Source organism: Eschrichtius robustus, chromosome 3 (assembly GCF_028021215.1).
Source record: "Eschrichtius robustus isolate mEscRob2 chromosome 3, mEscRob2.pri, whole genome shotgun sequence".
Taxonomy (NCBI): domain Eukaryota; kingdom Metazoa; phylum Chordata; class Mammalia; order Artiodactyla; family Eschrichtiidae; genus Eschrichtius; species Eschrichtius robustus.
The window spans coordinates 127,079,582-127,104,407 of NC_090826.1; the positions used below are offsets into that span (position 1 = coordinate 127,079,582).

At 37.3% G+C, this 24,826-nt stretch overlaps 1 protein-coding gene across 3 annotated transcripts in view; it reads right to left on the reverse strand.

Moving 5' to 3' along the window:
• NME7 (NME/NM23 family member 7) overlaps positions 1 to 24,826 on the reverse strand; it is a 243,231-nt gene that overhangs the window by 103,133 nt on the left and 115,272 nt on the right. For all 3 annotated transcript variants that reach the window (XM_068541210.1, XM_068541209.1, XM_068541212.1), the window contains one exon: positions 21,968 to 22,069. In XM_068541210.1, the coding sequence (XP_068397311.1) occupies positions 21,968 to 22,069 (102 nt within the window). The remainder of the gene's footprint in view (positions 1 to 21,967; positions 22,070 to 24,826) is intronic.

The following is a 24,826-nucleotide window of genomic DNA, read 5'->3' on the forward strand; positions in this document are numbered from 1 at the left end:
AACTATAAGACACTGATGAAAGAAATCAAAGATGACACAAACAGATGGAGAGATATACCATGTTCCTGGATTGGAAGAATCAATATTGTGAAAATGACTATACTACCCAAAGCAATCTACAGATTCAATGCAATCCCTATCAAATTACCAATGGCATTTTTTACAGAACTAGAACAAAACAATCTTAAAATTTGTATGGAGACACAAAAGACCCTGAATAGCCAAAGCAATCTTGAGGGAAAAAACCAGAGCTGGAGGAGTCAGACTCCCTGACTTCAGAGTATATTACAAAGCTACATTAATCAAGACAGTATGGTACTGGAACAAAAAGAGAAATATAGATCAATGGAACAGGATACAACGCCCAGAGATAAACCCATGTACCTAAGGTCAAGTAATCTATGACAAAGGAGGCAAGGATATGAAATGGAGAAAAGACAGGCTCTCCAAAAACTGGTGCTGGGAAAACTGGACAGCTACATGTAAAAGAATTAAATTAGAACACTCCCTAACACCATACACAAAAATAAACTCAAAATGGATTAGAGACCTAAATGTAAGACTGGACACTATAAAACTCTTTGAAGAAAACATAGGAGGAACACTCTTAGACATAAATCACAGCAAGATCTTTTTTGACCCACCTCCTAGAGTAATGGAAATAAAAACAAAAATAAACAAATGGGACCTAATGAAACTTCAAAGCTTTTGCACAGCAAAGGAAACTATAAACAAGATGAAAAGACAACCTTGAGAATGGGAGAAAATATTTGGAAATGAATCAACGGACAAATGATTAATCTCCAAAATATATAAACAGCTCATGCAGCTCGATATTAAAAAAACAAACAACCCAATCCAAAAATGGGTAAAAGACCTAAATAGACATTTCACCAAGGAAGACATACAGATGGCCAATAGGCACATGAAAAGCTGCTCAACATCACTAATTATTAGAGAAATGCAAATCAAAACTACCACGAGTTATCACCTCACACCGGTTAGAATGGGCATCATCAGAAAATCTACCAACAACAAATGCTGGAGAGGGTGTGGAGAAAAGGGAACCCTCTTGCACTGTTGGTGGGAATGTAAATTGATACAGCCACTATGGAGAACAGTGTGGAAGTTCCTTAAAAACCTAAAAATAGAACTACCATGTGACCCAGCAATCCTAGTACTGGGCATATACCCTGAGAAAAACATATTTCAAAAAGAGTCATGTACCACAATGTTCACTGCAGCTCTATGTACAATAGCCAGGACATGGAAGCAACCTAAGTGTCCATCGACAGATGAATGGATATAGAAGATATGGCACATATATACAATGGCATATTACTCAGCCATAAAAAGAAATGAAATTGAGTTATTTGTAGTGAGGTGGATGGACCTAGGGTCTGTTATACAGAGTGAAGTAAGTCAGAAAGAGAAAAACAAATACAGTATGCTAACACATATATATGGAATCTAAAAAAAAAAAAAAACAAAAAAACAATGGTTCTGAAGAACCTAGGTGCAGGACAGGAATAAAGACGCAGGCATAGAGAATGGACTTGAGGACACTGGGAGGGGGAAGGGTAAGCTGGAACAAAGTGAGAGAGTGGCATAGACACATATACACTATGAAATGTAAAATAGCTAGTGGCAAGCAGTTGCATAGCACAGGGAGATCAGCTCGGTGCTTTGTTACCACCTAGAGGGGTGGGATAGCGAGTACAGGAGGGAGACGCAAGAGGGAAGAGATATGGGGACATATGTATATGTATAGCTGATTCACTTTGTTATAAAGCAGAAACTAACACACCATTATAAAGCAATTATACTCCAATAAAGATGTTTTAAAAAAACCACACTGACTGGGGAGGGAAGGAGATGCACACGACTCTACAGGGTTAGAAAAATAAAAATAAAAAGATAAAAATAGAATTGCCATATGACCCAACAATCCCAGTACTGGGCATATACCCAGAGAAAACCATAATTCAAAAAGACACATCCACCCCAATGTTTTTTGCAGCACTATTTACAATAGCCAGGTCATGTAAACAACGTATATCTGCCCATTGGCAGATGAATGGATAAAGAAGATGTGGTACATATATACAATGGAATATTACTCAGCCATAAAAAGGAATGAAATTGGGTTATTTGTAGAGACGTGGATGGACCTAGAGCCTGTCATACAGAGTGAAGTAAGTCAGAAAGTGAAAAGCAAATATCGTTTATTAATGCATATATGTGGAATGCAGAAAAATGGTACAGATGAACCGGTTTGCAAGGCAGAAATAGAAACACAGATGTAGAGATCAAATGTATGGACACCAAGGGGGGAAACCGGTGTGGGTGATGGTGGTGGTGGTGGGATAAACTGGGAGATTGGGATTGACATATATACACTAATATGTATAAAATAGATAAGTAATAAGAACCTGCTGTATAAAAAATAAATAAATAAAATTCAAAAAAAAAAAAAAGTAACTTATAAGACCGTCAGGCTGCTAAAGGGTGAATAACAGGAGATGAGAATGAAAATGATACAAAAGACATGAAAAGGGGTTAAAAGCTGTAAATATATAAGTTATGAAACAATAAAAATAGCAGGCCAAAGTAAGCTGAAAAGAATATACAAACAATATACAGCTAAAAATAATTATATAATTTATAAAACCATAGGATGTAGTTAGTGTAAAACCTTAGAGGGATAAAAAGGTCAAGTAGGTAATAGCATATATTCCTTGGATTTTAAAAATTCCTTAGACTTACAGAAACAAAACAAGTTCTCTACACCAGTGCAGTCTAATAGAACTTTCTGTAACAACAGAAATGTTGTATAGTCCACGCTATCCAATATGGTGGGCCTTAACCACATGTGGTTATTAAGCACTTGAAATGTGGTAGTGTGACTGAGGAGTTAAATTTTTAATTTTATTTAACTGTAGTTCAATGTCAATAGCTACATGTGGCCAGTTGGTGGCTACTGTACTGGACAACGTATCTGTAGACAGAAGTAGCTCCCACAGCCTGTGGAAGCTCAGAGGAGGCACCTTCCTCTACTGCAGCCCTTTATTAACTGTGGCCCCTTGGCAGCCTTCACAAATCTCTAACTTGCAAGCAAGAAAAAACCTGATAGCACCACAAACATGGGGTTGAAATGATTTTCCTTCTTCAGTCTTTGACTCGGCTAGAAGAGGGAAAAGTTTTCCACATGTGCTCTACAGGATGCAACATGGACCCTAAATAACCTTTTAACAGAAAAAAAAACATGTTAAGATAACTCATTCTTATGTCTAGCACTCCCGTCACTCTCCCTGCCCCTTTACCACAAGTTCACTGAAAGACTGGTTCTAACCCCTTAGAGGTCAATGACCTTTCTGTATGCTCTCACAGAGCCATGTGGTGACTATCTTAACCATTCATGTCTTTTAAATGTTGGTTTATTTGTGGCTTCTCCCACCCCCACAGAAAACTGCTTGAGATCAGATACTATATTATTCATGAGTGTATTCCCAATGTACATTCCAATGCATCTTAAATAATAATTAATATTTGTTATAAGAATAAATTGAATATACTATGTTTTCTCAAAATCTTTCACTCATTCCTCAACACATTTATAGCCTGGCTTTCGTCCTCACTATTCCACTGTAATTACTTTTACCACTTTTATCAGGTTTCCCGATATGTTAAGTTGGATACTTTTCAAACTCTACTCTCTACACTCCAAAGTCAGTATGCACCAAAATGAAATTCAACATTTCATCTCAAACCAGCTTCTCTTCCTATATTTTCTAGTTTAATTAATGGTACTACTTACTACTTATAATCCAAGTTGCTTAAGATAAAATTATTTTTAAAGCTAGGAGTCATCCTTGATAGCTTTTCTTATACCACACTTAATTGATACCAAGCACCGTGGATTCTATAGCCTTCCTTAACATCTTTTAACCTGCCCTCTCTTCTCTGTCTGCACTGCCACTACCTTAGTTTATCCCTTCATCACTTCTTATCCACATTTTTATAGGATGTAAAAAAAATAAAAACAAATGGAAACCTCAAATAAAGTTGAGAGACCAGAAGGGGGAGCTCTCACTCCCTGTGAAGATAGCAGAGCCCAAAAGCCAGAAAGACTCTTCCTCTTTCCTGGCAAGGATTCAGTTAATGAAAAGCCACGAACTCTTTACTATAGCCCTCCCACTTTCCTTTTCCTCTCTATAAAAGTGTTCTCTTTCCCTTGCCATTTGTGTATTTGCACATGGCTCACCATGGTTGCAGACTCCAAATTGCAATTCTCTGCTGATCCTGAATAAACTCATCTTTGCTAGAGAAATATCTGGCAGTCTATTTGTTTCAGGTCAATAAGGACCTTCTTTTTGCTTCTAATCAAGCTGCCCTATTATGGGTCCTCCACACTACCATAATACTAACTTCTCTAAAATGCAAAAATGATCACATAATGGCCCTGCTGAAAACTCACTAACTCCTCCCTCTTTCCCACCCTTCAGCCTTTGGAATTAAATACCAACCCTTTAGCATAATTTATAAAGCCTTTTCTAATCTGGCCCTTGCCTACCCCCAACTGCATGGTCCAGTGAAACACGCAGTGAGAACTTAGGGTAAGATAGATTAATGATATTCTGGCCAAGAGATCTGACTCCTACCTAAGACTTTGGCTAATTCTCTCTAAAGTACCTGAGAGAAATATGCACAAAGGAATTAAAACTATTCATTATAACACTTTATTGTTTGTATTGTTTACCCAGTGTAGCACTCCAATAATCTCAGCTAGACTATGTGAGAAGGTTCTTTATTCATAAGTAAGGTCTACTGGAATGGCCCAGATTTGTACTGTCCAATATGGTAGCCACTAGCCACATGTGACTATTAAGTATTTGATATGTGGCTAGTTTAAATTGAGATGTGCTCTAAGTGTAAAATAAATGCAAGATTTCAAAGACAGTAAAAAAGAACAGGTGTAGTATCTTGCACAAGATCCAGACTTTTCTGAGGGAAGTAATAGTGAAGGCAGATGGTAGGAGCTTTGATCTCCCATTAGAAGCCAGCTCAAACCATGCTCTCTCACCCTACTATGATAAACAGGATTCCTTCTTTACCTAGGCAAATTTTACTGTCTAAATTATACCTCCAGGGACTTCCCTGGTGGTCCAGTGGTAAAGAATTCGCCTTCCAATGCAGGGGACGCGGGTCCGATCCCTGGTCGGGGAACTAAGATCCCATACGCTGTGGGGCAACAAAGCCCGCACGCCTCAACTAGAGGGAATGTGTGCCACAAACTACAGAACCAACACGCTCTGGAGCCCGCGTGCCACAGCTAGAGAGAGAAAACCCGCATGCCATGACTTGAGAGAAGCTCACGCGATGCAATGAAGAGCCCGCGTGCCGCAACAACAGACAAAACTCTCATGCCACAGTGAAGATCCTGCACACCACAATGAAGACCCGATGCAGCCAAAAATATAAATAAATAAATAAATAAATAAATAAATAAATAAATAAATAAATAAATAATACCTCCTGGCATCATTTCCCCTGGGAAGTCTCTCCTGAATAGCCTCTTCCCAGGGCCCCCATCCCACCTCCTCTCTACCCAACACTGGCTGAGTTGTGTGTTCTTTCTATGTATTTCCTTAGCATCCTGTACTTTCCTCTAAGATAGGTTTCATCATGTCTGACTGAAATTTGTCTGATTCTCCTATTAGACTGTGAACTCCTGAGGGTCCCAACTGTGTAGAACCCATCTTTGAATCCCCAAGAGATAAACATGACGCTGGGTTCATATCAATTCTTCAGTAAATGCTTGAATTTATGAATAAAGAATGACAGGTGAAATGAACACGATAATATTTACTCTAAATCTCCCATTCTGAAACATGTTCCAATATCCACCTTCAATGATAAAGAAGCTACAGAAACTTGATGTAAGGAAGGTCAGGAAGATCTTCTGAGAGAGTTTTTCCTTATTTTCCTATCATTTTGGTTCTCATCCTTCATGAAAGATTTTCATAAGTCATAACTTTAAGTACTTACTTACATTTCAGTTCCAAAGTCTACACTTTAGCTTTCAATCCCATTTGTTTCAGGAAATGGGCCTCTACTTAATATCCCTACGTGTAAACAAATTCTAGTAAAAGGGTAACTTGCAAAGTAAATACAGCTGATTTCAACACTTCACCAATTTTCACCTTTAAAATTGAAGCTAACTGACCATCTCTCTAGGTGGATGGAAGCATTTTAACTGTATTTCTTCTGACCTTTTATAACTTAATACAACATCCATTTAAAAATTCTTTTAAAATGAATACGAATAGTTAAACCTTAGTTACAGTTTGTTTTTAAGAGATATTGTGCAATAATGTGGTAAATTTTTTCAAGTGATCTACCATCTATCTCAGTTTTCCTGGGATTCAGAGATTTCTCAGGACTCTGCTCTTTCGGTGCTAAACCTGGGAGAGTCCTGGGCAAACTAGGACAGTGCTGGTCACTCTAGCTGGTATACAACACTGAGATAAGTGGTTTCTGTTTTCTTTTCTTTTTCTGTTAGAGAAATAATTCTTCATTGAAAACATGATAATTCACAATAGGATTATTTTTAAATACTGCATCACTTAATAGGTATTGTAAATTATTGCACACAATTACTTCAAATTAAGTAAATTACTTTCATATAGTATTTTTTGCATACTACTCTATGTTCTTATTGTACTTGGAATACTTTCAATGTTCTTTTTTTTTTTTTAAATGCATTTAAGTCACTTAATACTTTTCTGAAAATGTATTTTTACATCATTTTTATACTTTCTAAAATCAGTAAAATGCTTATAAAATAATTGATTATCCTAAAAAAAAAAAAAGTATTGTTTATATTTTTACCAAAAACTAGCAACAGAAATTCTTGGCCTGTTTTAATCTGCGAATATGCCTGCTATCCCTGGTCAGGTATAAATGTCTTCTCTAATTGTTGTTATGCACTAAACTGACAGAGGAGAAATATGGATTCACCTTCCACTTGTCTCGTCAATAGACTGAGATGAAACCAGAAAAGAGTGAAGAGAATTCTGTTCCTTTCTAGTCCCATCACTTAGATCTAAGGATTCCTCCATATCCCTTCTCTAGGTTTTCATCAATTTTAACCTTCATCCATTCATCCACTAGAGATAAAGAGAAGCAAAAGGTAAGAAACATGGTAAACGACACCTGGCTGCCTCTCAGGACGTCCACTGCTACCATCCCGGGCATAGTCAACATCATCTTGGTCCTGTATTGCAACTTCTACCCTTGTTTCCCTTTAGACTACTCTCAACACAATTGTCAGAATGATCCTTTTAAAAGTCAAATCATGTCACTACTCTGCTCAAACCCTTTGAAAACATATGGTCTCATACAGAGTAAAAGCTAAAGTCATTACAAGGGTCTACAAGATCTGTCCCAGTCTTTATCTATCTCAGTGACTTTATCTCCCACCTTGCTTATTCCCCCAAGTTCTGGGATTACCTCAAGCAAGCTCCTCTCCCAGAGCCTTCACATTGCCTGTTCCCTCTGCCTATGATGCTCTTCATCCAGAAATGGGTATGGCTGGCTCTTTTCTCTTCCTTCTTTCATCCTTCTCTTATGACTCCAATTTAAAGCAGAATCCTATCTATACGTCCTTAACTCTAGTCCCCTTTCCTTGTTTCATTTTTATCCATGTGAAATACTATGCATTCTATTATTTATTTATTTATTACCTGTCTTCAACTAGAATGTAAGCTCACTGCTCTGTGAGGAGACCGTGCGCTCTCTGTTTCACACACACACACATACACACACACACACACACACACATACACACACATACACACACACACATACACACACACTTGTTTTGTTCACTGGTGTATCCCCAGTACCTAGAATATTGCCTGGCACACAGTAGGCATTCAATTATTCATGGATGAATGAATGATTGAAAAGTAAGAAGTCCCTTCAGTCAGTTTCTCTTTCCTCAGTCACCCTCCTGGGGCCTACAACTCCAAAATTAGAACTGTTTTTCTTTTAAGACAAAAATAATGCACTCTGTTTAAAAAGGAAAAAAAAGGAAAAACCCTAGGAAGTGATAATATATTCATTCTGCGTAGTAATTTGCATCTCAGTGTGACTGAATTTGCCAGATCTGATTAGAGACGTTGTTGTGTTAAGAAAATGAGGAAGCCTAAGCCCAAGATTCTGGGATTGTGGAGAAGGGAGGAAGGAGACAAAGAATATAAGGAAACAAAGAATATGATCTACTTCCTTCATACTTTTCAGAGTGCAAATGTGGAGGACAGAGGAGAGGAAAAACTGCAGCAAGAAATGAGGCTGGAAGTAGTAAGGACTATATCATGGAGGACTTTGTAACCTCCTATGAAAAGTGAACTTTAACTGTAAGCAATAAGGAGCCACTGCAGGGTTTTAAACTGCGAAGTGTTAATTATTTATATTTTAGAAAGAGTGTTGCATCAGGAATGTCGAAGGTGTATATGAAGGATAAGACACTGCAAAATGGAGAAAACTTAAGATATAATAGAAATAGTGAGTATAAGCAATAAAAAAGTATCACTGAGGATGGAGACAAAGAGACAGATACTTAGATATGAAATGGTATCTGTTACTGGATTGGGACACAAACAAATATGTTGGGATAGGGCTTCCCTGGTGGCGCAGTGGTTGAGAATCTGCCTGCCAATGCAGGGGACACAGGTTCGAGCCCTGGTCTGGGAAGATCCCACATGCCATGAAGCAACTAGGCCCGTGAGCCACAATTACTGAGCCTGCGTGTCTGTAGCCTGTGCTCCGCAACAAGAGAGGCTGCGATAGTGAGAGGCCCACGCACCACAATGAAGAATGGCCCCCGCTTGCCACAACTAGAGAAAGCCCTCGTACAGAAACGAAGACCCAACACAGCCAAAAATAAATAAATAAATAAATAAATAATTGTTAAAAGAAAAAAAAAATATGTTGGGATAAAGGAGAAAAGAGAGTTTCAGCTGATTCTTCAGTTTCCAGGTAGGAAGATATTACTGGCATTCATAAGGATAGGAGAATGTGTGAGAGGAGGGAGACATGTGTAGGATACACAGAGTTTTAGAAGCACATGGAACACAGGAGAAAGGTCTGGGCTGCAGTTATGGATTTAGAGTCATCAGCATATTAATTCATAGAAAATGTACTGTTACATATAAATATTAATGGTATCACCCGAGAGCTTACAGACTTTGAATAGATGAAAGGGCGAGGTCCTGTAGAACAGGGGTCCCCAACCCCTGGGCCACAGAGCAGTACTGGTCCGTGGCCTGTTAGGAACTGGGCCGCACAGCAGGAGGTGAACTGCAGGCAAGCAAGCAAAGCTTCATCTGTATTTACAGCCGCTCCCCATTGCTCACATTACCGCCCAAGCTCCGCCTCCTGTCAGATCAACGGCAGCATTAGATTCTCATAGGAGCACGAACCCTACTGCGAACTGCACATGCGAGGGATCTAGGTTGCATGCTCCTTATGAGAGTCTAATGCCTGATGATCTGAGGTGGAGTTAAGGTGGTGATGGCAGTGGTGGGGAGCGGCTGCAAATACAGATTATCATTAGCAGAGAGGTCTGACTGCACAGAGACCATAATAAATCAATTGCTTGCAGACTCATATCAAAACGCTATCAGTGAGTGGTGAGTGACAATTAAGCTGCATCTGGTGGCAGGCTTTACAGTGGCAAGTGAGTTGATGTACTTCAATTGTATAGCTGCATCTGGTGACAGGCTTTAAGTCAGAATCCTACATTTATTTTAGTCTGTGTGTGGCCCACCCATTATTTTATTTATCACTTCTGTCCATGTCTCTTTCCTGTACTGCGCACTTGTCACAGTTTTGGTAAGCCCACAAGCTAACCCTAGCCAAAATGAGTAAAAAACAAACGTCACTGGAGAGCTTCTTTGAAAAGGGGGAAAGACCCAATGATGAGACAGCAGAAGACTGCCAACAAAAAGAAAGCTGCATTTAAAAGAAAATACCAAGAGTCCTACTTAAATTAGGGGTTCACTGCAACAGGTGATTCACATTCTCCAAGCCCACTTTGTATAATATGTGGCAACTGGCTATCCAACGAAGCCATGAAACCTTCAAAACTGCTTCGCCACATAGAGACCAAGCACCCTGCATTAAAAGACAAGCCTTTGGGGTTTTTCAAAACAAAAATACATGAACACAAAGAAAAGAAGCAACTATTGAAGGCTACCACTTCATCAAATGTGTCTGTACTGAGAGCATCATTCTTAGTGGCTAACCACATTGCTAAAGCTAAGGAGCCCTTTACTATTGGTGAAGAGTTGATCCTGCCTGCTGCTAAGGACATTTGTCATGAACTTTTAGGAGGCTGCAGTTCAAAAGATAGCACATGTTCCTCTTCAGCTAGCACCATAACTAGATGAACTGATGAAATAGCAGAGGGTATTGAGGCACAATTGTTAGAGAGGATTAATGAGTTGCCGTGGTATGCAATCCAGGTTGACAAATCTACTGATGTTCACAACAAGGCAACAATGCTTGCTTTTGTGTGATGTATTTTTCAGGAGGATGTGCATGAGGATATGTTATGTACACTTTTGTTGCCAACCAACACCACAGCTGCAGAACTATTCAAGTCTTTGAATGATTACATATGAGGAAAACTGAATCGGTCATTTTGTGCCGGTATATGCATGGACGGAGCAGCTGCCGTGACTGGACGGCTTTCTGGTTTCACTACTCGGGTCAAAGAGGTCGCTTCTACGCACTGTGTCATCCATAGAGAAATGCTGGTTAACTGAAAATGTCACCTGAACTTAACAATGCTTTGCAGGATGTGATTAAAATTATCAACCACTTTAAAGTACATGCCCTTAACTCACGTCTGTTCGCGCAGCTCTGTGAGGAGATGGACGCAGAGCACACACGTCTTCTCTTATACACAGAAGTGAGATGTGAGATCTAAAGGTAGATCACTGGTCAGAGTTTTTGAGTTATGAGAGCCGCTCCAGAGATTTCTTTTGGAAAAACAGTCACCACTGGCAGCACATTTCAGTGACACAGAATAGGTCACAAAACTTGCTTACTTGTGTGATATATTCAACCTGCTCAGTGAACTCAATCTGTCACTTCAGGGGAGAACAACAACTGTGTTCAAGTCGGCAGATAATGTGGCTGCATTCAAAGCCAAACTGGAATTATGGGGGTGATGAGGGAACATTGGGATTTTCGACACGTTTCAAACATTAGCAGAGATTTTGAAAGAGACTGAGCCAGGGCCTTCTTTCTCCCACCTGGTGCATGATCACCTATCTCAGCTTTCCAAAGAGTTTGAGCATTACTTCCCAAACACAAAAGACCCCCGAACTGGGAAGGAATGGATCTGCGACCCATCTGTGAATAAGCCAGGTGAATCGACTTTGTACGTGCTAGAGGAGGATCAACTGCTTAAGATCGCAAATGACGGTGGCCTTAAAAGTATGTTTGAGACAACTCCAACACCCTATCTTTGTGAAGCAGGGTTTTCTGCAGTGACAGCAACCAAAACGAGATTACGGAGTAGACTGGACATAAACAACACACTTCAGGTGTCACTGCCTCCCATCACCCCCAGACGGGACCATCTAGTTGCAGGAAAACAAGCTCAGGGTTCCCACTGATTCTGCATTATGGTGAGTTGTATAATTATTTCATTATATATTACAATGTAATAATAATAAAGTGCACAATAAATGTAATGCACTTGAATCATCCCAAAACCAGCCACCCCCCAACCCCAGTCCGTGGAAAAACTGTCTTCCACAAAACTGGTTCCCTGGTGCTAAAAAAGTTGGGGACTGCTGCTTTAGAACACCCTCACTTAAAAAATAGATAGTTAAAGAGTCTAGCCAAGGGGACCAAGTCTCAGCCTGTGATTTCCCCCAAGTGGAGAAAGTGAAAGTCTGTGAGTGAGCACCTGGCTCCCGCAGCACTGCAGGATGATGCCAAAGAAGCCCATTTCCCTCTCACTACATTCAAAGTACTGAATTGTGAGCTGCATGACTAGAGAGTGGGAACATCTGGGAAAGCAGCAGATAAGAGCCCTAAAAGGACATGGATCCTAAAAACTCTGTCACAGACTCCATCAAGAAGCCTGCCCATGAGCTGCTAGGGATGCCTCACCAGACGATCACCTCAACTAGCCCAGTGGCACCACCAGTACTCACACATGCCTCACCCACATACACACCATGTGCCTCACCCCGTGTGCTCCCTGTGTGCATTCCCAACAGCAGCAGTGAGAGAACGTTTTGGCAAATGGCTAGTGAGCCTGTGCAGAAAGCCAACAAGAATTTGTGAGCCAGGGAGAGACCACAAACTTGAGCTTTAGTGTCATCTTTGAAAAAGCAAAAGGCAAGCTGTCGGCATCCAGCCTGGTGCATTTCAGGATCAAGAGAAGGCATACAAATTTAAGAATTCTGCCAGAAGAGGGAGCAAGAAGTGTGAAGCTGGTACATCCATACAAGTTCTAAGAAACCCCAGAATTCCTAGCAGGGCTGATGGAAGATATTTCTCTCCAAAAGGTAGTTAATAAAGAAGAAAAGAGGTGAATTCTACTTCAAATGTGAAGACAGCAACACAAAACTTCAAGATATATGAAAAAAAAAATCAATGAAACATGACACAACCAAAGGATCACAATAATCTTCTAGTAACTGATCCCAAAGACATAAAGATCTGTTACTTACCTGATAAAATCTTCAGAATACCTGTTTTAAGGAAGCTCAATGAGCTACAATAAAACACAGAAAGGCGGGACTTCCCTGGTGGCACAGTGGTTAAGAATCTGCCTGCCAATGCAGGGGACACGGGTTCAAGCCCTGGTCTGGGAAGATCCAACATGCCGCGGAGCAACTAAGCCCGTGTGCCACAACTACTGAGCCTGCACTCTAGAGCCTGTGAGCCACAACTACTGAGCCTGCGTGCCGCAGCTAGTGAAGCCTGCACACCTAGAGCCCATGCTCTGCAACAAGAGAAGCCACTGCAATGAGAAGCCCACGCACCACAATGAAGAATAGCCCCCGCTTGCCACAACTAGAGAAAGCCCGTGCACAGCAACGAAGACCCAACACAGCCTAAAATAAATAAATAAATTTAAAATATGTACAGGTTTTTAAAAAAACACAGAAAGGCAATTCAACAAAATCAGGAAAATAATACACACACAAAATGAGAAGTTTAACAAAGGGACAGAAATCATTAAATAAAAAAAAAAAAAAACCCAAACAGAAACTCTGAAGCTGAAGAATACAATGAGTAAAAAGAAAAATGCACTAGAGAGCATCACTCTCAGAATGAATCAAGCAGAAGAAAGAATCTTTGAGTTAGAAGAGAGAAACTAGGAAATCATCCAGTCAGAGGAAGACAAAAAAGAATGAAGAGAGTGAAGAAAGTCTACATGATCTATATTATCAAAAGCAATAACTTGCAAATTATTGGAATCTCAGAAAAAGAGAGGAACATGATGATAGAAAGCTTAAGTAAAGAAAGGATGGTTGGGAATTTCCCAAATCTAGAGAGGCTTGGATATCCAAGTTCATGAAGCTCATAGATCACCAAACAAACAAAACCTAAACAGATCCTGTCCGAGAGATATTATAATAAAACTCAAAAATCAAAGACAAAAAGAGAAACTTAAGAGCAGCAAGAGTAAAAAAAGGTTGTAACTTACAAAGGGACCCCGATAAAGCTGTTAATGAATTTCTCAGCAGAAAACTTATAGGCCAGGAGAGAGTGAGGTGATTCAAAGTGCTGAAAGAAAGAAAAAAAAAAAAAAAACACCTGCCAAGCATAAATACAGTATCTGGCAAAGTTGTCCTTCAGAAATAAAGGAGAGCTAAAAACTTTTCCAGACAAACAAAAGCTGAGGGAGTTCATCACCCCTAGACCTGCCTTACAATGCTGAAAGGAGTTCTTCAGGCTGAAATGAAAGAATGCTAAGTAGTAATATGAAAATATACAACACATGTGGTAAAGGTAAGTATGTAGTCAGATTCTGAATGCTCTAAAATTGTAACATGGTGGTGTATTAACCACTTAACTGTAGTAGAAAGGTTAATAAACAAGAATATTAAAAATAACTAACCTAAGACATCAAAAACAAAAAAGGGGAGAGTCAAAGGGTAGAGTTTTCGTATGCAATCAAACTTAAGTTGTTACTAGTGTAAAATAGACTGTCATATATTTAAAGTGTTTATGTAATACTCATGGTAACCAAAAAGCAAAAGCCTACAGTCCACTCACAAAAAACAAAGAGAAGGGAATCAAAGCACACCACTATGGAAAAATCATCAACACACACATAAAGACAGCAAAAGAGGCAGAAAGGAACACAGGAACTACAAAACAGTCAGAAAACAATAAGATGCCATTAGTAAGTCCTTATCTATTCATAATTACTCTATATGTAAATGAACTGAATGCTCAAAACAAAAGGCATAGAGGCTGGATGGATTAAAAAAAAAAGATCAAACTATATTCTGCCTACAAGAGACTCACTTTAACTTTAAGGACATACATAGGCTCAGAGTGAAGGGATGGAAAATAATATTTCATGCAATTAGAAGTGAAAGAGAGAAGAGCTAGCAATATTTATTCAGAAAAAAGTAGATTTTACACCAAAAACTGTAACAAAAAACAAAGACCATTATATAATGATAAAGGGTTAATTCATCAAGGGGATATAATAATCACAAATATATATACACCTAACATCAAAACACCTAAGTATATTAAGCACACACCAACAGATCTGAAGGGAGAAACAGACAACAATATAATAATAGTAGGGTACATCAATACTCCACTTTCAACAATGGACAGATCATTCAGAGAGTAAGCCAATAATAAAACATTGGAGTTGAATTATACTTTAGACCAAATGAACCTAAGAGACATATACAGAACATTCCCTCCAAGAGAAGCAGAATACATTCTTTTCAACACACAGGGGAACTTCTCCAGGATAGATCATATAATAGGTAAAAAACAGGCCTCAGAAAATTTAAGAAAGTTGAAATCACACCAAATATCTTTTCTGACCACAATGGTATGAAACTAGAAATCAGTAACAGGAGGAAAATTGGAAAATCCATAAATACTTAGAAATTAAACACTCCTGAACAACCAATGGGTCAATGAAGAAATCAAAAGGAAAATCAAAAGATATCTTGAAACAAATGAATATGGAAACACATATACTAAAATTTATGGGGGAAGTCTGGAAAGTGTTTGGGACTTGCCTTAGGTGATATCTATTTCCCTGACCCGCTCCCTTCACCTCCAGTCATGGGTAGGTTCATGTCCTTTATGGTTCTTTATTATCCTCTACCCCCTAGTGTCTACACTCAGCACTTTGCATACTACTCGTGTAAGTGACTATCTCTCCCTTTAGACACCAGACAAAGTTTTCTTGTACTGGCTCTCCAGCTCAGGGTCTGGTATAACTTCTAAGTTCAATAAATGCTTGTTGAATAACTGCAAAAAAAAAAAAAAAAAAGCTTATGGGATGCAGCAAAAACAGATCTAAGAGGGAAACTCATAGTGATAAGTGCCTACATTAAGAAACAAGAAATACTTCAAAATGAACAACCTAACTTCTCATCTCAAGGAACTCAAGGAACTAGAAATTAACTAAATCCAAAGTCAGCAGAAGCAAGAAAATAACAAAGGTCAGAGCAGAAATAAATAAAATAGAGACCACAAAAACAATAAAAAGATAAATGAAACCAAAAGCAGCTGGTTTTTTGAAATGATAAACAAAACTGACAAACCTTTAGCTAGACTACTTAAAAAAAAAAAAAGAAAGTGAGAAGACTCAAAATCAGAAATGAAAAAAGGAGACATTACAACTGATACCAAAGAAATAAAGGCTCATAAGAGACTATTGTAAAATCACACACCAACAAACTGGACAACCTAGAAGTACTGGATAAATTCCTAGAAATATGAAAGCTATGAAGAATGAATTATGAAGAAATAGAAAATCTGAATAGACCAATAATGAGGAGGTTGAATCAGCAACCAAAACTCTCCCAATGAAGAAAATCCTAGGGCCAGATGGTTTCCCCTGTGAAATCTACCAAATATTTAAAGAAGCATTAACATCAATCCTTCTCAAATTCTTCCAAAAGATTGAAGAGGAGTAAGAATGAATGCTTCCAAACTGATTCTATGAGGCCAGCATCACCCTGATACAAAAACCAGATAGAGACACCACGATTAAAAAAAAATTACAGGCCAATATCACTGATTAACATAGATGCAAAAATCCTCAACAAAATATTAGCAAACCAAATTCAACAATATATTAAAAAGGATCATACACCATGATCAAGCGAGATTTATCCCAAGGATGCAAGTATGGTTCAATATCTGCAAATCAATGTGATACCACACATAAACTAAAGAATAAAAATCATATAAACATCTCAATAGATGCAGACAAAGTTTCTGACAAAATTCAACATCTATTTATCATAAAAACTCGCAACAAAGTGCGTGTGGAGAATACATACCTCAACATAATAAATGTCATATATGACGAACCTACCACAAATATCATACTCAAAGGTGAAAATCTGAAAGCATTTCCTCTATGATTGGGAACAAGATATGATGTCTACTCTCACCATTTTTACTCAACAGAGTACTGGAAATCCTAGCCACAGCAATCAGGCAAGAAAAAGAAATAAAAGGAATCCAAATTAGAAAGGAAGAATTAAAACTGTCACTATTTGCAGATGACATGATACTATATATAGAAAATCCTGAACACCACCGAAAAACTAGTAAAATGAAAAAATGAATTTAGTAAAGTTGCAGGATAAAAAAATCAATATATAGAAATCGCTTACATTTTTATACACCAATAGTGAACTATCAGAAAGAGAAAATAATCCCATTTACAATCACATCAAAAGTAATACAATACCTAGGAATAAACCTAACCAAGGAGGTAAAAGATTCATACTCAAAAAACTATAAGACATTGATAAAAAAAAACCTGAAAATGACAAAAAAAAAAAAAAGGAAAGATATAACATGCTCATGGATTGAAGAATATTGTTTAAATGTCCATACTACCCAAAGCAATCTACAGGTTCAATGTAATCCCTATCAAAATTTCGATAGCACTTTTCGCAGAAATAGAACAAACAATCTTAAAATTTTATGGAACCACAGAAGACCCCGGGTAGTCAAAGTAATCTTAAGAACAACTAAGCTGGTGGCATCACACGTCCTGATTTCAAACTACAGTACAAAACTATAGTAATCAAAATAGTATGGTATTGGCATAAAAACAGACATACAGATCAATGGAAGAGAATAGAGAGCCCAGAAATAAACCCATGCGTATATGGTCAGTTAATTTACAACAAAGGCGCCAAGAATACACAACAGGAAAAAGATAGTATTTCTGCAATAAATAGTGTTGGGAAAACTGGACAGCCACATGCAAAAGAATGAAACTGGACACCATCCTATACCATACACAAAAATTAATGCAACATGAATTAAAGACTTAATCTATAAAACTCCTAGAAGAAGACACAGGCAGTAAGCTCCTTGCTATCGATCTTGGCAATGATTTTTTGGATCTGACAGCTAAAGCAAAGGCAACAAAAGATAAACTAGTGGGACTACATTAAACTAAAAAGCTTTTGCACAGCAGGACTTCCCTGGCGTCCAATGGTTAAGACTCTGTGCTTCCACTGCAGGGTTCAATCCCTGGCCGTGGAACTAAGATCCTGCATGCCATGCATGCCATGTGGCCAAAAAAAAAAAAAAACAAAAACTCTTTTGCACAGCAAATGAAACCATTAACAAAATGAAAAGACAGCCTACTGAGCAGGTGATGTTTGCAAATGATACATCCAATAAGGGGGTAATATCCAAAATATATAAAGAACTCACACAACTCAACACCCAAAAAACAACTGAAATAAAATACAATACAAAATAAAATGCAAAATTAATACACAGAAATCTGCGTTCCTATACACTAACAATGAAAGATCAGAAAGAGAGATTAAGGAAACAATCCCATTTACCACTGCATCAAAAAGAATAAAATATCTAGGAATAAACCTACTTAAGGAGGCAAAAGACCTGCACTCAGAAAACTATAAGATACTGATGAAATAAATAAAAGATGACACAAACAGATGGAGAGATATACCACGTTCTTGAACTGGAAGAATCAAAATTGAGAAAATGACTCTCAAATGACTCTCAAATGACTCTCAATGACTCTCAATGGCATTTCTTCTGACTTGAAAATACCCATCAATACCCATCAAAAGCATATGGTTGTGAACAGGGAACTAAACTCAATATTTTGTAATAACCTATAAGGGAAAATAATCTGAAAAAGAACAGTTATTTATATATGTGTATAACTGAATCACTCTGCTGTACACCTAAAACTAAGATAACATTGTAAATCAACTATACTTCAATAAAATTAAGAAAAAATAAAAACACCCCCCAAATTAAACTAAATTTTAAAAAAGCATATGGTCCCACTTGAAATCCTGTACCTATACTTAGAAACAATACATAATTCAGGACCCTGAGACTAAAGAGGAGAAATCAGTCCTGAATCAGCCCCAACTACTCATTTAAAAGTTCATTTACTTTCAGGTTTTATGATAAGATAAAATGTATTTTTTCTTATTATAAACGTAATATAAATACTTTAAAGAAAATTTGTAAAATATAGGAAAGTAGAATTGAACATTATTATAATCCTACCACTCAGACAGCCACTGTTAACATTTTTTATGTTAAATTAGTACCAAATTTCAAAATCCCTGTGGTACAACTTTGTATTGATATAATGCAATAAGGGGCTCATAAATAACTAGAATGAAAAAAATATAGTGGAGTAATTCCAACTATGCTTAATGACGCAAGACTTAGGACCCTGAAAGAGATTATGAGTTCCTTAAGGAAAGATACCTTGTTCTAGTCATCTTTGTTATAGTCCAGCCATGGGACCAAGCAGTGAGCCTTGTACATATTATACTATTAATTCCATAAATGTTCACTGAATAAATATCTAGAAAGAAAGGGAATCAGCAAATTTTTTATTGTCAGGACTCTTCCTTCTATGATTACTCACCTGCTCACTTTCCAACTCTTCCCCCAATGACCTTATTTCTATCATTCATTGCCCTGTACTTTAGCTACAGTAATAACAGTTTGCTGCAGCCCCAAAGTGATGCTGTTTCATGCATTCATAACCTTAATCCTATCATTCCCCACCTTCTTCACTTAGCTAACATCTACTCATTCCTCATAATTTAGCTCAGATGTCATGTTCTTCAAGAAGACCCCCCTGACCCCATCATCCATCCCCAGACTAAGCTAAATGCTATGATACTGGGCTCCCATAGTACCCAATACAAACATCCAACAATGCAGTTGTCACAAAACATGGAACCTAACCACTTATATATTTGTGTCCACTCATAGAATGTAAGCTCTTTAAAGCTTCTTTCTTTATAGTCACAAATACCAGCACAGGTTCAATGAATATTTATTGAATGAATGAAAGAATGAACAAACTCATCTCATTCTTTTTTTTATCTTAGTTTCTCGCTAATTTACCTCTGTTTGGTCAGCTGGTCACCCACAATTTTAATTATCTTAAAAAACAAATGAAAAAAAAAAAAAAAAAAAAACAAATGCACAAAACCCCCTCTTGGTCATAAAACACAAATCAAAAATTAAAAACGGCAAACACTGAGTTCTGCTTATTCATCTAGCCAAAAAGTATTCCTTCTTAATATCTTACAATTAATATTCAATAAACAATTAATATCACCACCACTTTCTCCTAATGTCCTCTAAAGCAGAATCACATTTTAATAATCACTCTTTCACAATCACACATATTACTTACTTCTATTCTTCTTTCTCCCTGAAAAGATATAAAGTAGGTCCTGCCAACTCTTTCTCTACTAATGTCATCAGGTCTGCTCCTTTCCTTTTCTATAGCCCCTGCCTTTAATCTCTTCCAACTTAGTTTGCTCTAGTTTCATCAAAGGAATAATTTAGTATATCCAAAATTAAACTACATACAAGGAATTCCTATTTTCTACTATACAGTATTCTAATTATACAGAATCCACAATTTTTAGCCTGGCTTTTAAAGCTATGCATCCCATACTCATCTCTACCAGTATTTCCCACCTTGTTTCCTCTTAGAAAACATATTTCCTTGTGTTTCTAGGTATGCATTTCCCATTGAAGCCAAGCAAATATTCTCGCTGTATACCATAGTAAATCTGCAAATTCTTTCATTGTTACCTTTGTACATAGAGTTTTACAGCTTTCCCTATTCTCTTCATGCCTTGATTCATCTTTAAAATCCCTGTTTACATCTCTCTTCCTCTTACAAAGATTCTTTAATTACCTTCAGGTCATACTAATTGCTCCCTTAATAAACAACCCTTCACCATTTGTATTTTACCTGAACTAACAATATTTTAGACCTTACTAGTATGTTGCTCTGTAAGTGTTTGGAAAGATCTTTATGTACACGCTTTTTTTTTTTTTAATTTATTTATTTTATTTATTTACTTTTGGCTGCATTGGGTCTTCATTGCTGTGCGCAGGCTTTCTCTAGTTGTGGCGAGCAGAGGCTACTCTTCGTTGTGGTGCGCGGGCTTCTCATTGTGGTGGCTTCTCTTGTTGCAGAGCACAGGCTCTAAGCACGCGGGCTTCAGTAGTTTTGGCACACGGGCTCAGTAGTTGTGGCACATGGGCTCTAGAGTGCAGGCTCAGTAGTTGGGGCACACGGGCTTAGCTGCTTCACAGCATGTGGCACAGGCTCTAGGCACACGGGCTTCAGTAGTTTTGGCACACGGGCTCAGCAGTTGTGGCACATGGGCTCAGTAGTTATGGCACATGGGCTCTAGAGCACAGGCTCAGTAGTTGGAGCACACAGGCTTAGCTGCTTCACAGCATGTGGGATCTTCCTGGGCCAGGGCTCGAACCCATGTCCCCTGCATTGGCAGGCAGATTCTTAAACACTGTACCACCAGGGAAGCCCTGTATGCGCTTTTTGATCGTTGAGAACAGGTGTATTGTTTTTTCCTACAGCACTAATCTAGCAGCACTCTCATACAAGCTGGCTTCTTAATAGGTGCTGCTAAGTTTTTATCTTACATTTAAGGGAACTCAATAAAATTGTCTGAATTAAATTAAATTGAATTGGCTATTCTTCATCAATAAACTTTACAAGTGATAGTGAAATAAAGGATAAATTTAAATTATAGTTAGTGTTTAAAATTGGTAATAATCCTACCCGGCTTATAACATTTGCATGGAGCTTTTGCATATGTATTCAAATGTTACTTCTGCTTTTCAGTCCCATCCCCGTCTCCATTCCCCTCACCACCAAATGTCCACATGAAGAAAACCTGAAGCAAACTGAAAGGCATACTAGAGAATATCACTTTTCACATAAGTCCCACTGCTCATATTTATTTACATATCTGGTATGAAGCCACCATATCAATATTCTTCACATTGAGAGCTTTATTTATGGCCACCCTATGTCAAAGGATAATTAATACTTTAGACAATTTCTATCACAGAGCTTAACAAATTTACTTACCTACACGATTTAGCAACAAGAAACAATAAAAGAAAATGCCACAGTGTTTCTGCCCATTCTATATTGTCACTAGGCTAATAAAAATTCACTTTTGTGGAAATACTGTATAAGAAATAAGTGACGTAAAATGCGATTTTGAATAAAAATTTGTATCTATTACATTCATTTTGTATTATTTCTTTTAAAGAACTAAAACTATCAAAAACCTGTTAAGATATTTAGTTAATGGATAAAACAAACTTTTACTTTATATTTTAAACAATAACTTACAGGATCAGCAGGTCCACAGAATTCTCGAAATGTCACTGTAGGATTAGTCTGTTGAATCTCCATTGCTACACAAGGGCCAGAATACATTTCTGTCACCATTTCCTATAATATGTAATATAAAATAATATTAACAAACAAGTAGAATTTAATAATCTTTTACTCCTCCTCTTTTAATTGTACCACTATTCTACTGAACTCAAAATGTTAGTTACGTTTGACATCTTCTCTACCTGTACCCTCTATGCCAAGCAGTTCCCACATTTTGTCCATTTTTCCTGCAAAAATATATTTTAGATATGTTCCCTTTTCTCCATTCCTACCACTACCACTTTTAGTTTAATGCTTTACCACTTGACATGTTCACTATTTGAAATTAGCTTCTAGTACATCTTCCTTTTAAAAGGCTCTCTCCCCTTGAACACAGTACTGTCAAACAAACACTTCTAAAGATATAAATTCCAAAGTGTTTATCACAAAGAAACTTATAAAAATCATAATGAGTTCCAGCAATAAGGAATAACAGGCACCAGATTTATTCTCTCACATTAAACATCTAGAAACTAAATATATATATATATATAACAACAGTTTTCAGACACTGGATGACAGACAGCACAGTACTACGATCCCCTAGAGGAGGAAAACAAAAGCTATATAACAGCCCCATCTTACTGCCTGAAGGCTTCCAGACAGTGGGGTAGGTAGAGGAATCACAAAAGGGCCCAACATTCTCACTGAGTAGAAGAGACAAAGACTGGAGTTTAGGGAGACCAATGAGGCTAGAATTTGCAGGACAGAATACTACAGGAGGTGGGAGAGCTACAGGAGAGTAAGCTACAGGGATCTGCAGAGAAGTTCACTTGAGTCTTTGACTAAGAGTCTGTGTATATATAAAGGATACTACCCAAGGCTGAAAAAAGAACTACCAGAAAGCAGTAAATGAAACAATTCACAAAGATAGCACAAGGCTAAGAAGAGTTTGTGCTTCTACCAGCCGGAGTGGAAAGCCCTCATATGATAAACAGGGCATCAGGTAGAGTCCTCAGAATGGTACTGCATCATAGTAATTGGCCTAAACTTGCTTTAGATATGGAATGCTCTGTACTTATCCTATAAAAGCTTAAAAGCAAGTCTCAGAAGAGGTCCAATTGATCCCAAGTAACTTGACTGAGTGCCAGAACAAAGTCAAACATTCTTCAAAGGAATACAACAATACTAGGTAACACTGTAAGTTTCACAACATCAGCATATAGTAAAAACTACCAGGCAAGCAAAGAAGTAGGAAAATATGAACCATCACCAGAAGGAAATAAATAGACACAGACCCAGCAATGACAGAAATGATGGATGTAATTACACAAGAATTTTAAAACAGTCACTATAAATAGGTTCTATATGCTCAAAATATAGAAGGAAACATGGACATAATGCACAGAAAACAGAAAATATTAAAAAGACCCCAATAGAACTTCTAGAGATGAAAATTACATCTGAACTTAAAAATATACTTTATGGGATAAACAGGATAAGACTTTGTGGAAGATCAATGAATTTGAAGGCATGCAATAGAAACTATTAAAAAGCAACCATGGAGAGAAAGAAAAATAAAGAAAAATTTAAAAACTAAAAAAAAAAAAGACTTATGGGACAATGACAAGCTGTGTAATTGGAGCCCCAAAAGAAGAAAGGGTGATGAACAGAAATATATTTCAAGAATTAATTGCTAAAAAGAGTTCAAATTTGATGAAACCCACAAACCCACATATCCAACAAAATCAAAGGAGAATAAATGGAAAGAAAAATAAAGTAGGGCACATCACAATCAAATTGGCTATAAAACAAAAACAACAACAACAAACAAAACAACCCAGTGATAAACAGTAAAAACAAAAACAAAAACCTTAGAAACATCCAAAAAAAGAAACATAACAGTAGAACAAAGATAAGGATAAAAACAAAACCAACAACCTATCTAGAATTCTATAACCAGTTGAGAAAACATTTGGAAAATATTTTCCAAAATGAATGAAAAATAAAGACTTTTTCAGAGTATAGGTCTTTAACCTCCTTGGTTAAGTTTATTCCTAGGTATTTTATTCTTTTTGATGCAACTTTAAATGGGGATTGTTTTCTTGCTTTCTCTTTCTGATAGTTCATTATTAGTGTATAGAAAAGCAACAGATTTCTGTATATTAATCTTATATCCTGCAACTTTACTGAATTCACTTATTAATTCTAATAGTTTTTTTTGGTGGAGACTTTAGAATTTTCTCTATATAGTACCATATCATCTGAAAATCATGACAGTTTTATTTCTTCCCTTCCAACTTGGATGCCTTGTATTTCCTTTTCTTGTCTGATTACTGTGACTAGGACTTCTAATACTATGTTAAATAAAAGTTGGGAGAGTGGGCATCCTTGTCTTGGAAGTGAAAGACCTATACTATGAAAATCACAAAACACTGATGAAGGAAATTAAAGACAATACAAAGAAATGGAAAGATTGCAGAAATTAATACTATTAAAATGGCTATATTACCCAAAGCAATCTATAGATTTAATGCAATCCCTTTCAAAAGAGCCATAAAATTTTGCACAGAATTCAAACAAATAATCCTAAAATTTATATGGAACCACAAAGGACCCTGAATTGCCAAAGCAATCTTCAGGAAAAAAAGAACAAAGCTGGAGGTATCATGCTCCCTAACTTCACACTATATAACAAAGGTACGGTAGTCAAAATAACATGGTACTGACACAAAAACAGACACATAGATCAAGGGAACAGAATAGAGAGCCCAGAATAAACCCACACACTTATGGTCACTCTACAACAAAGGAGGCAAGAATATACAATGG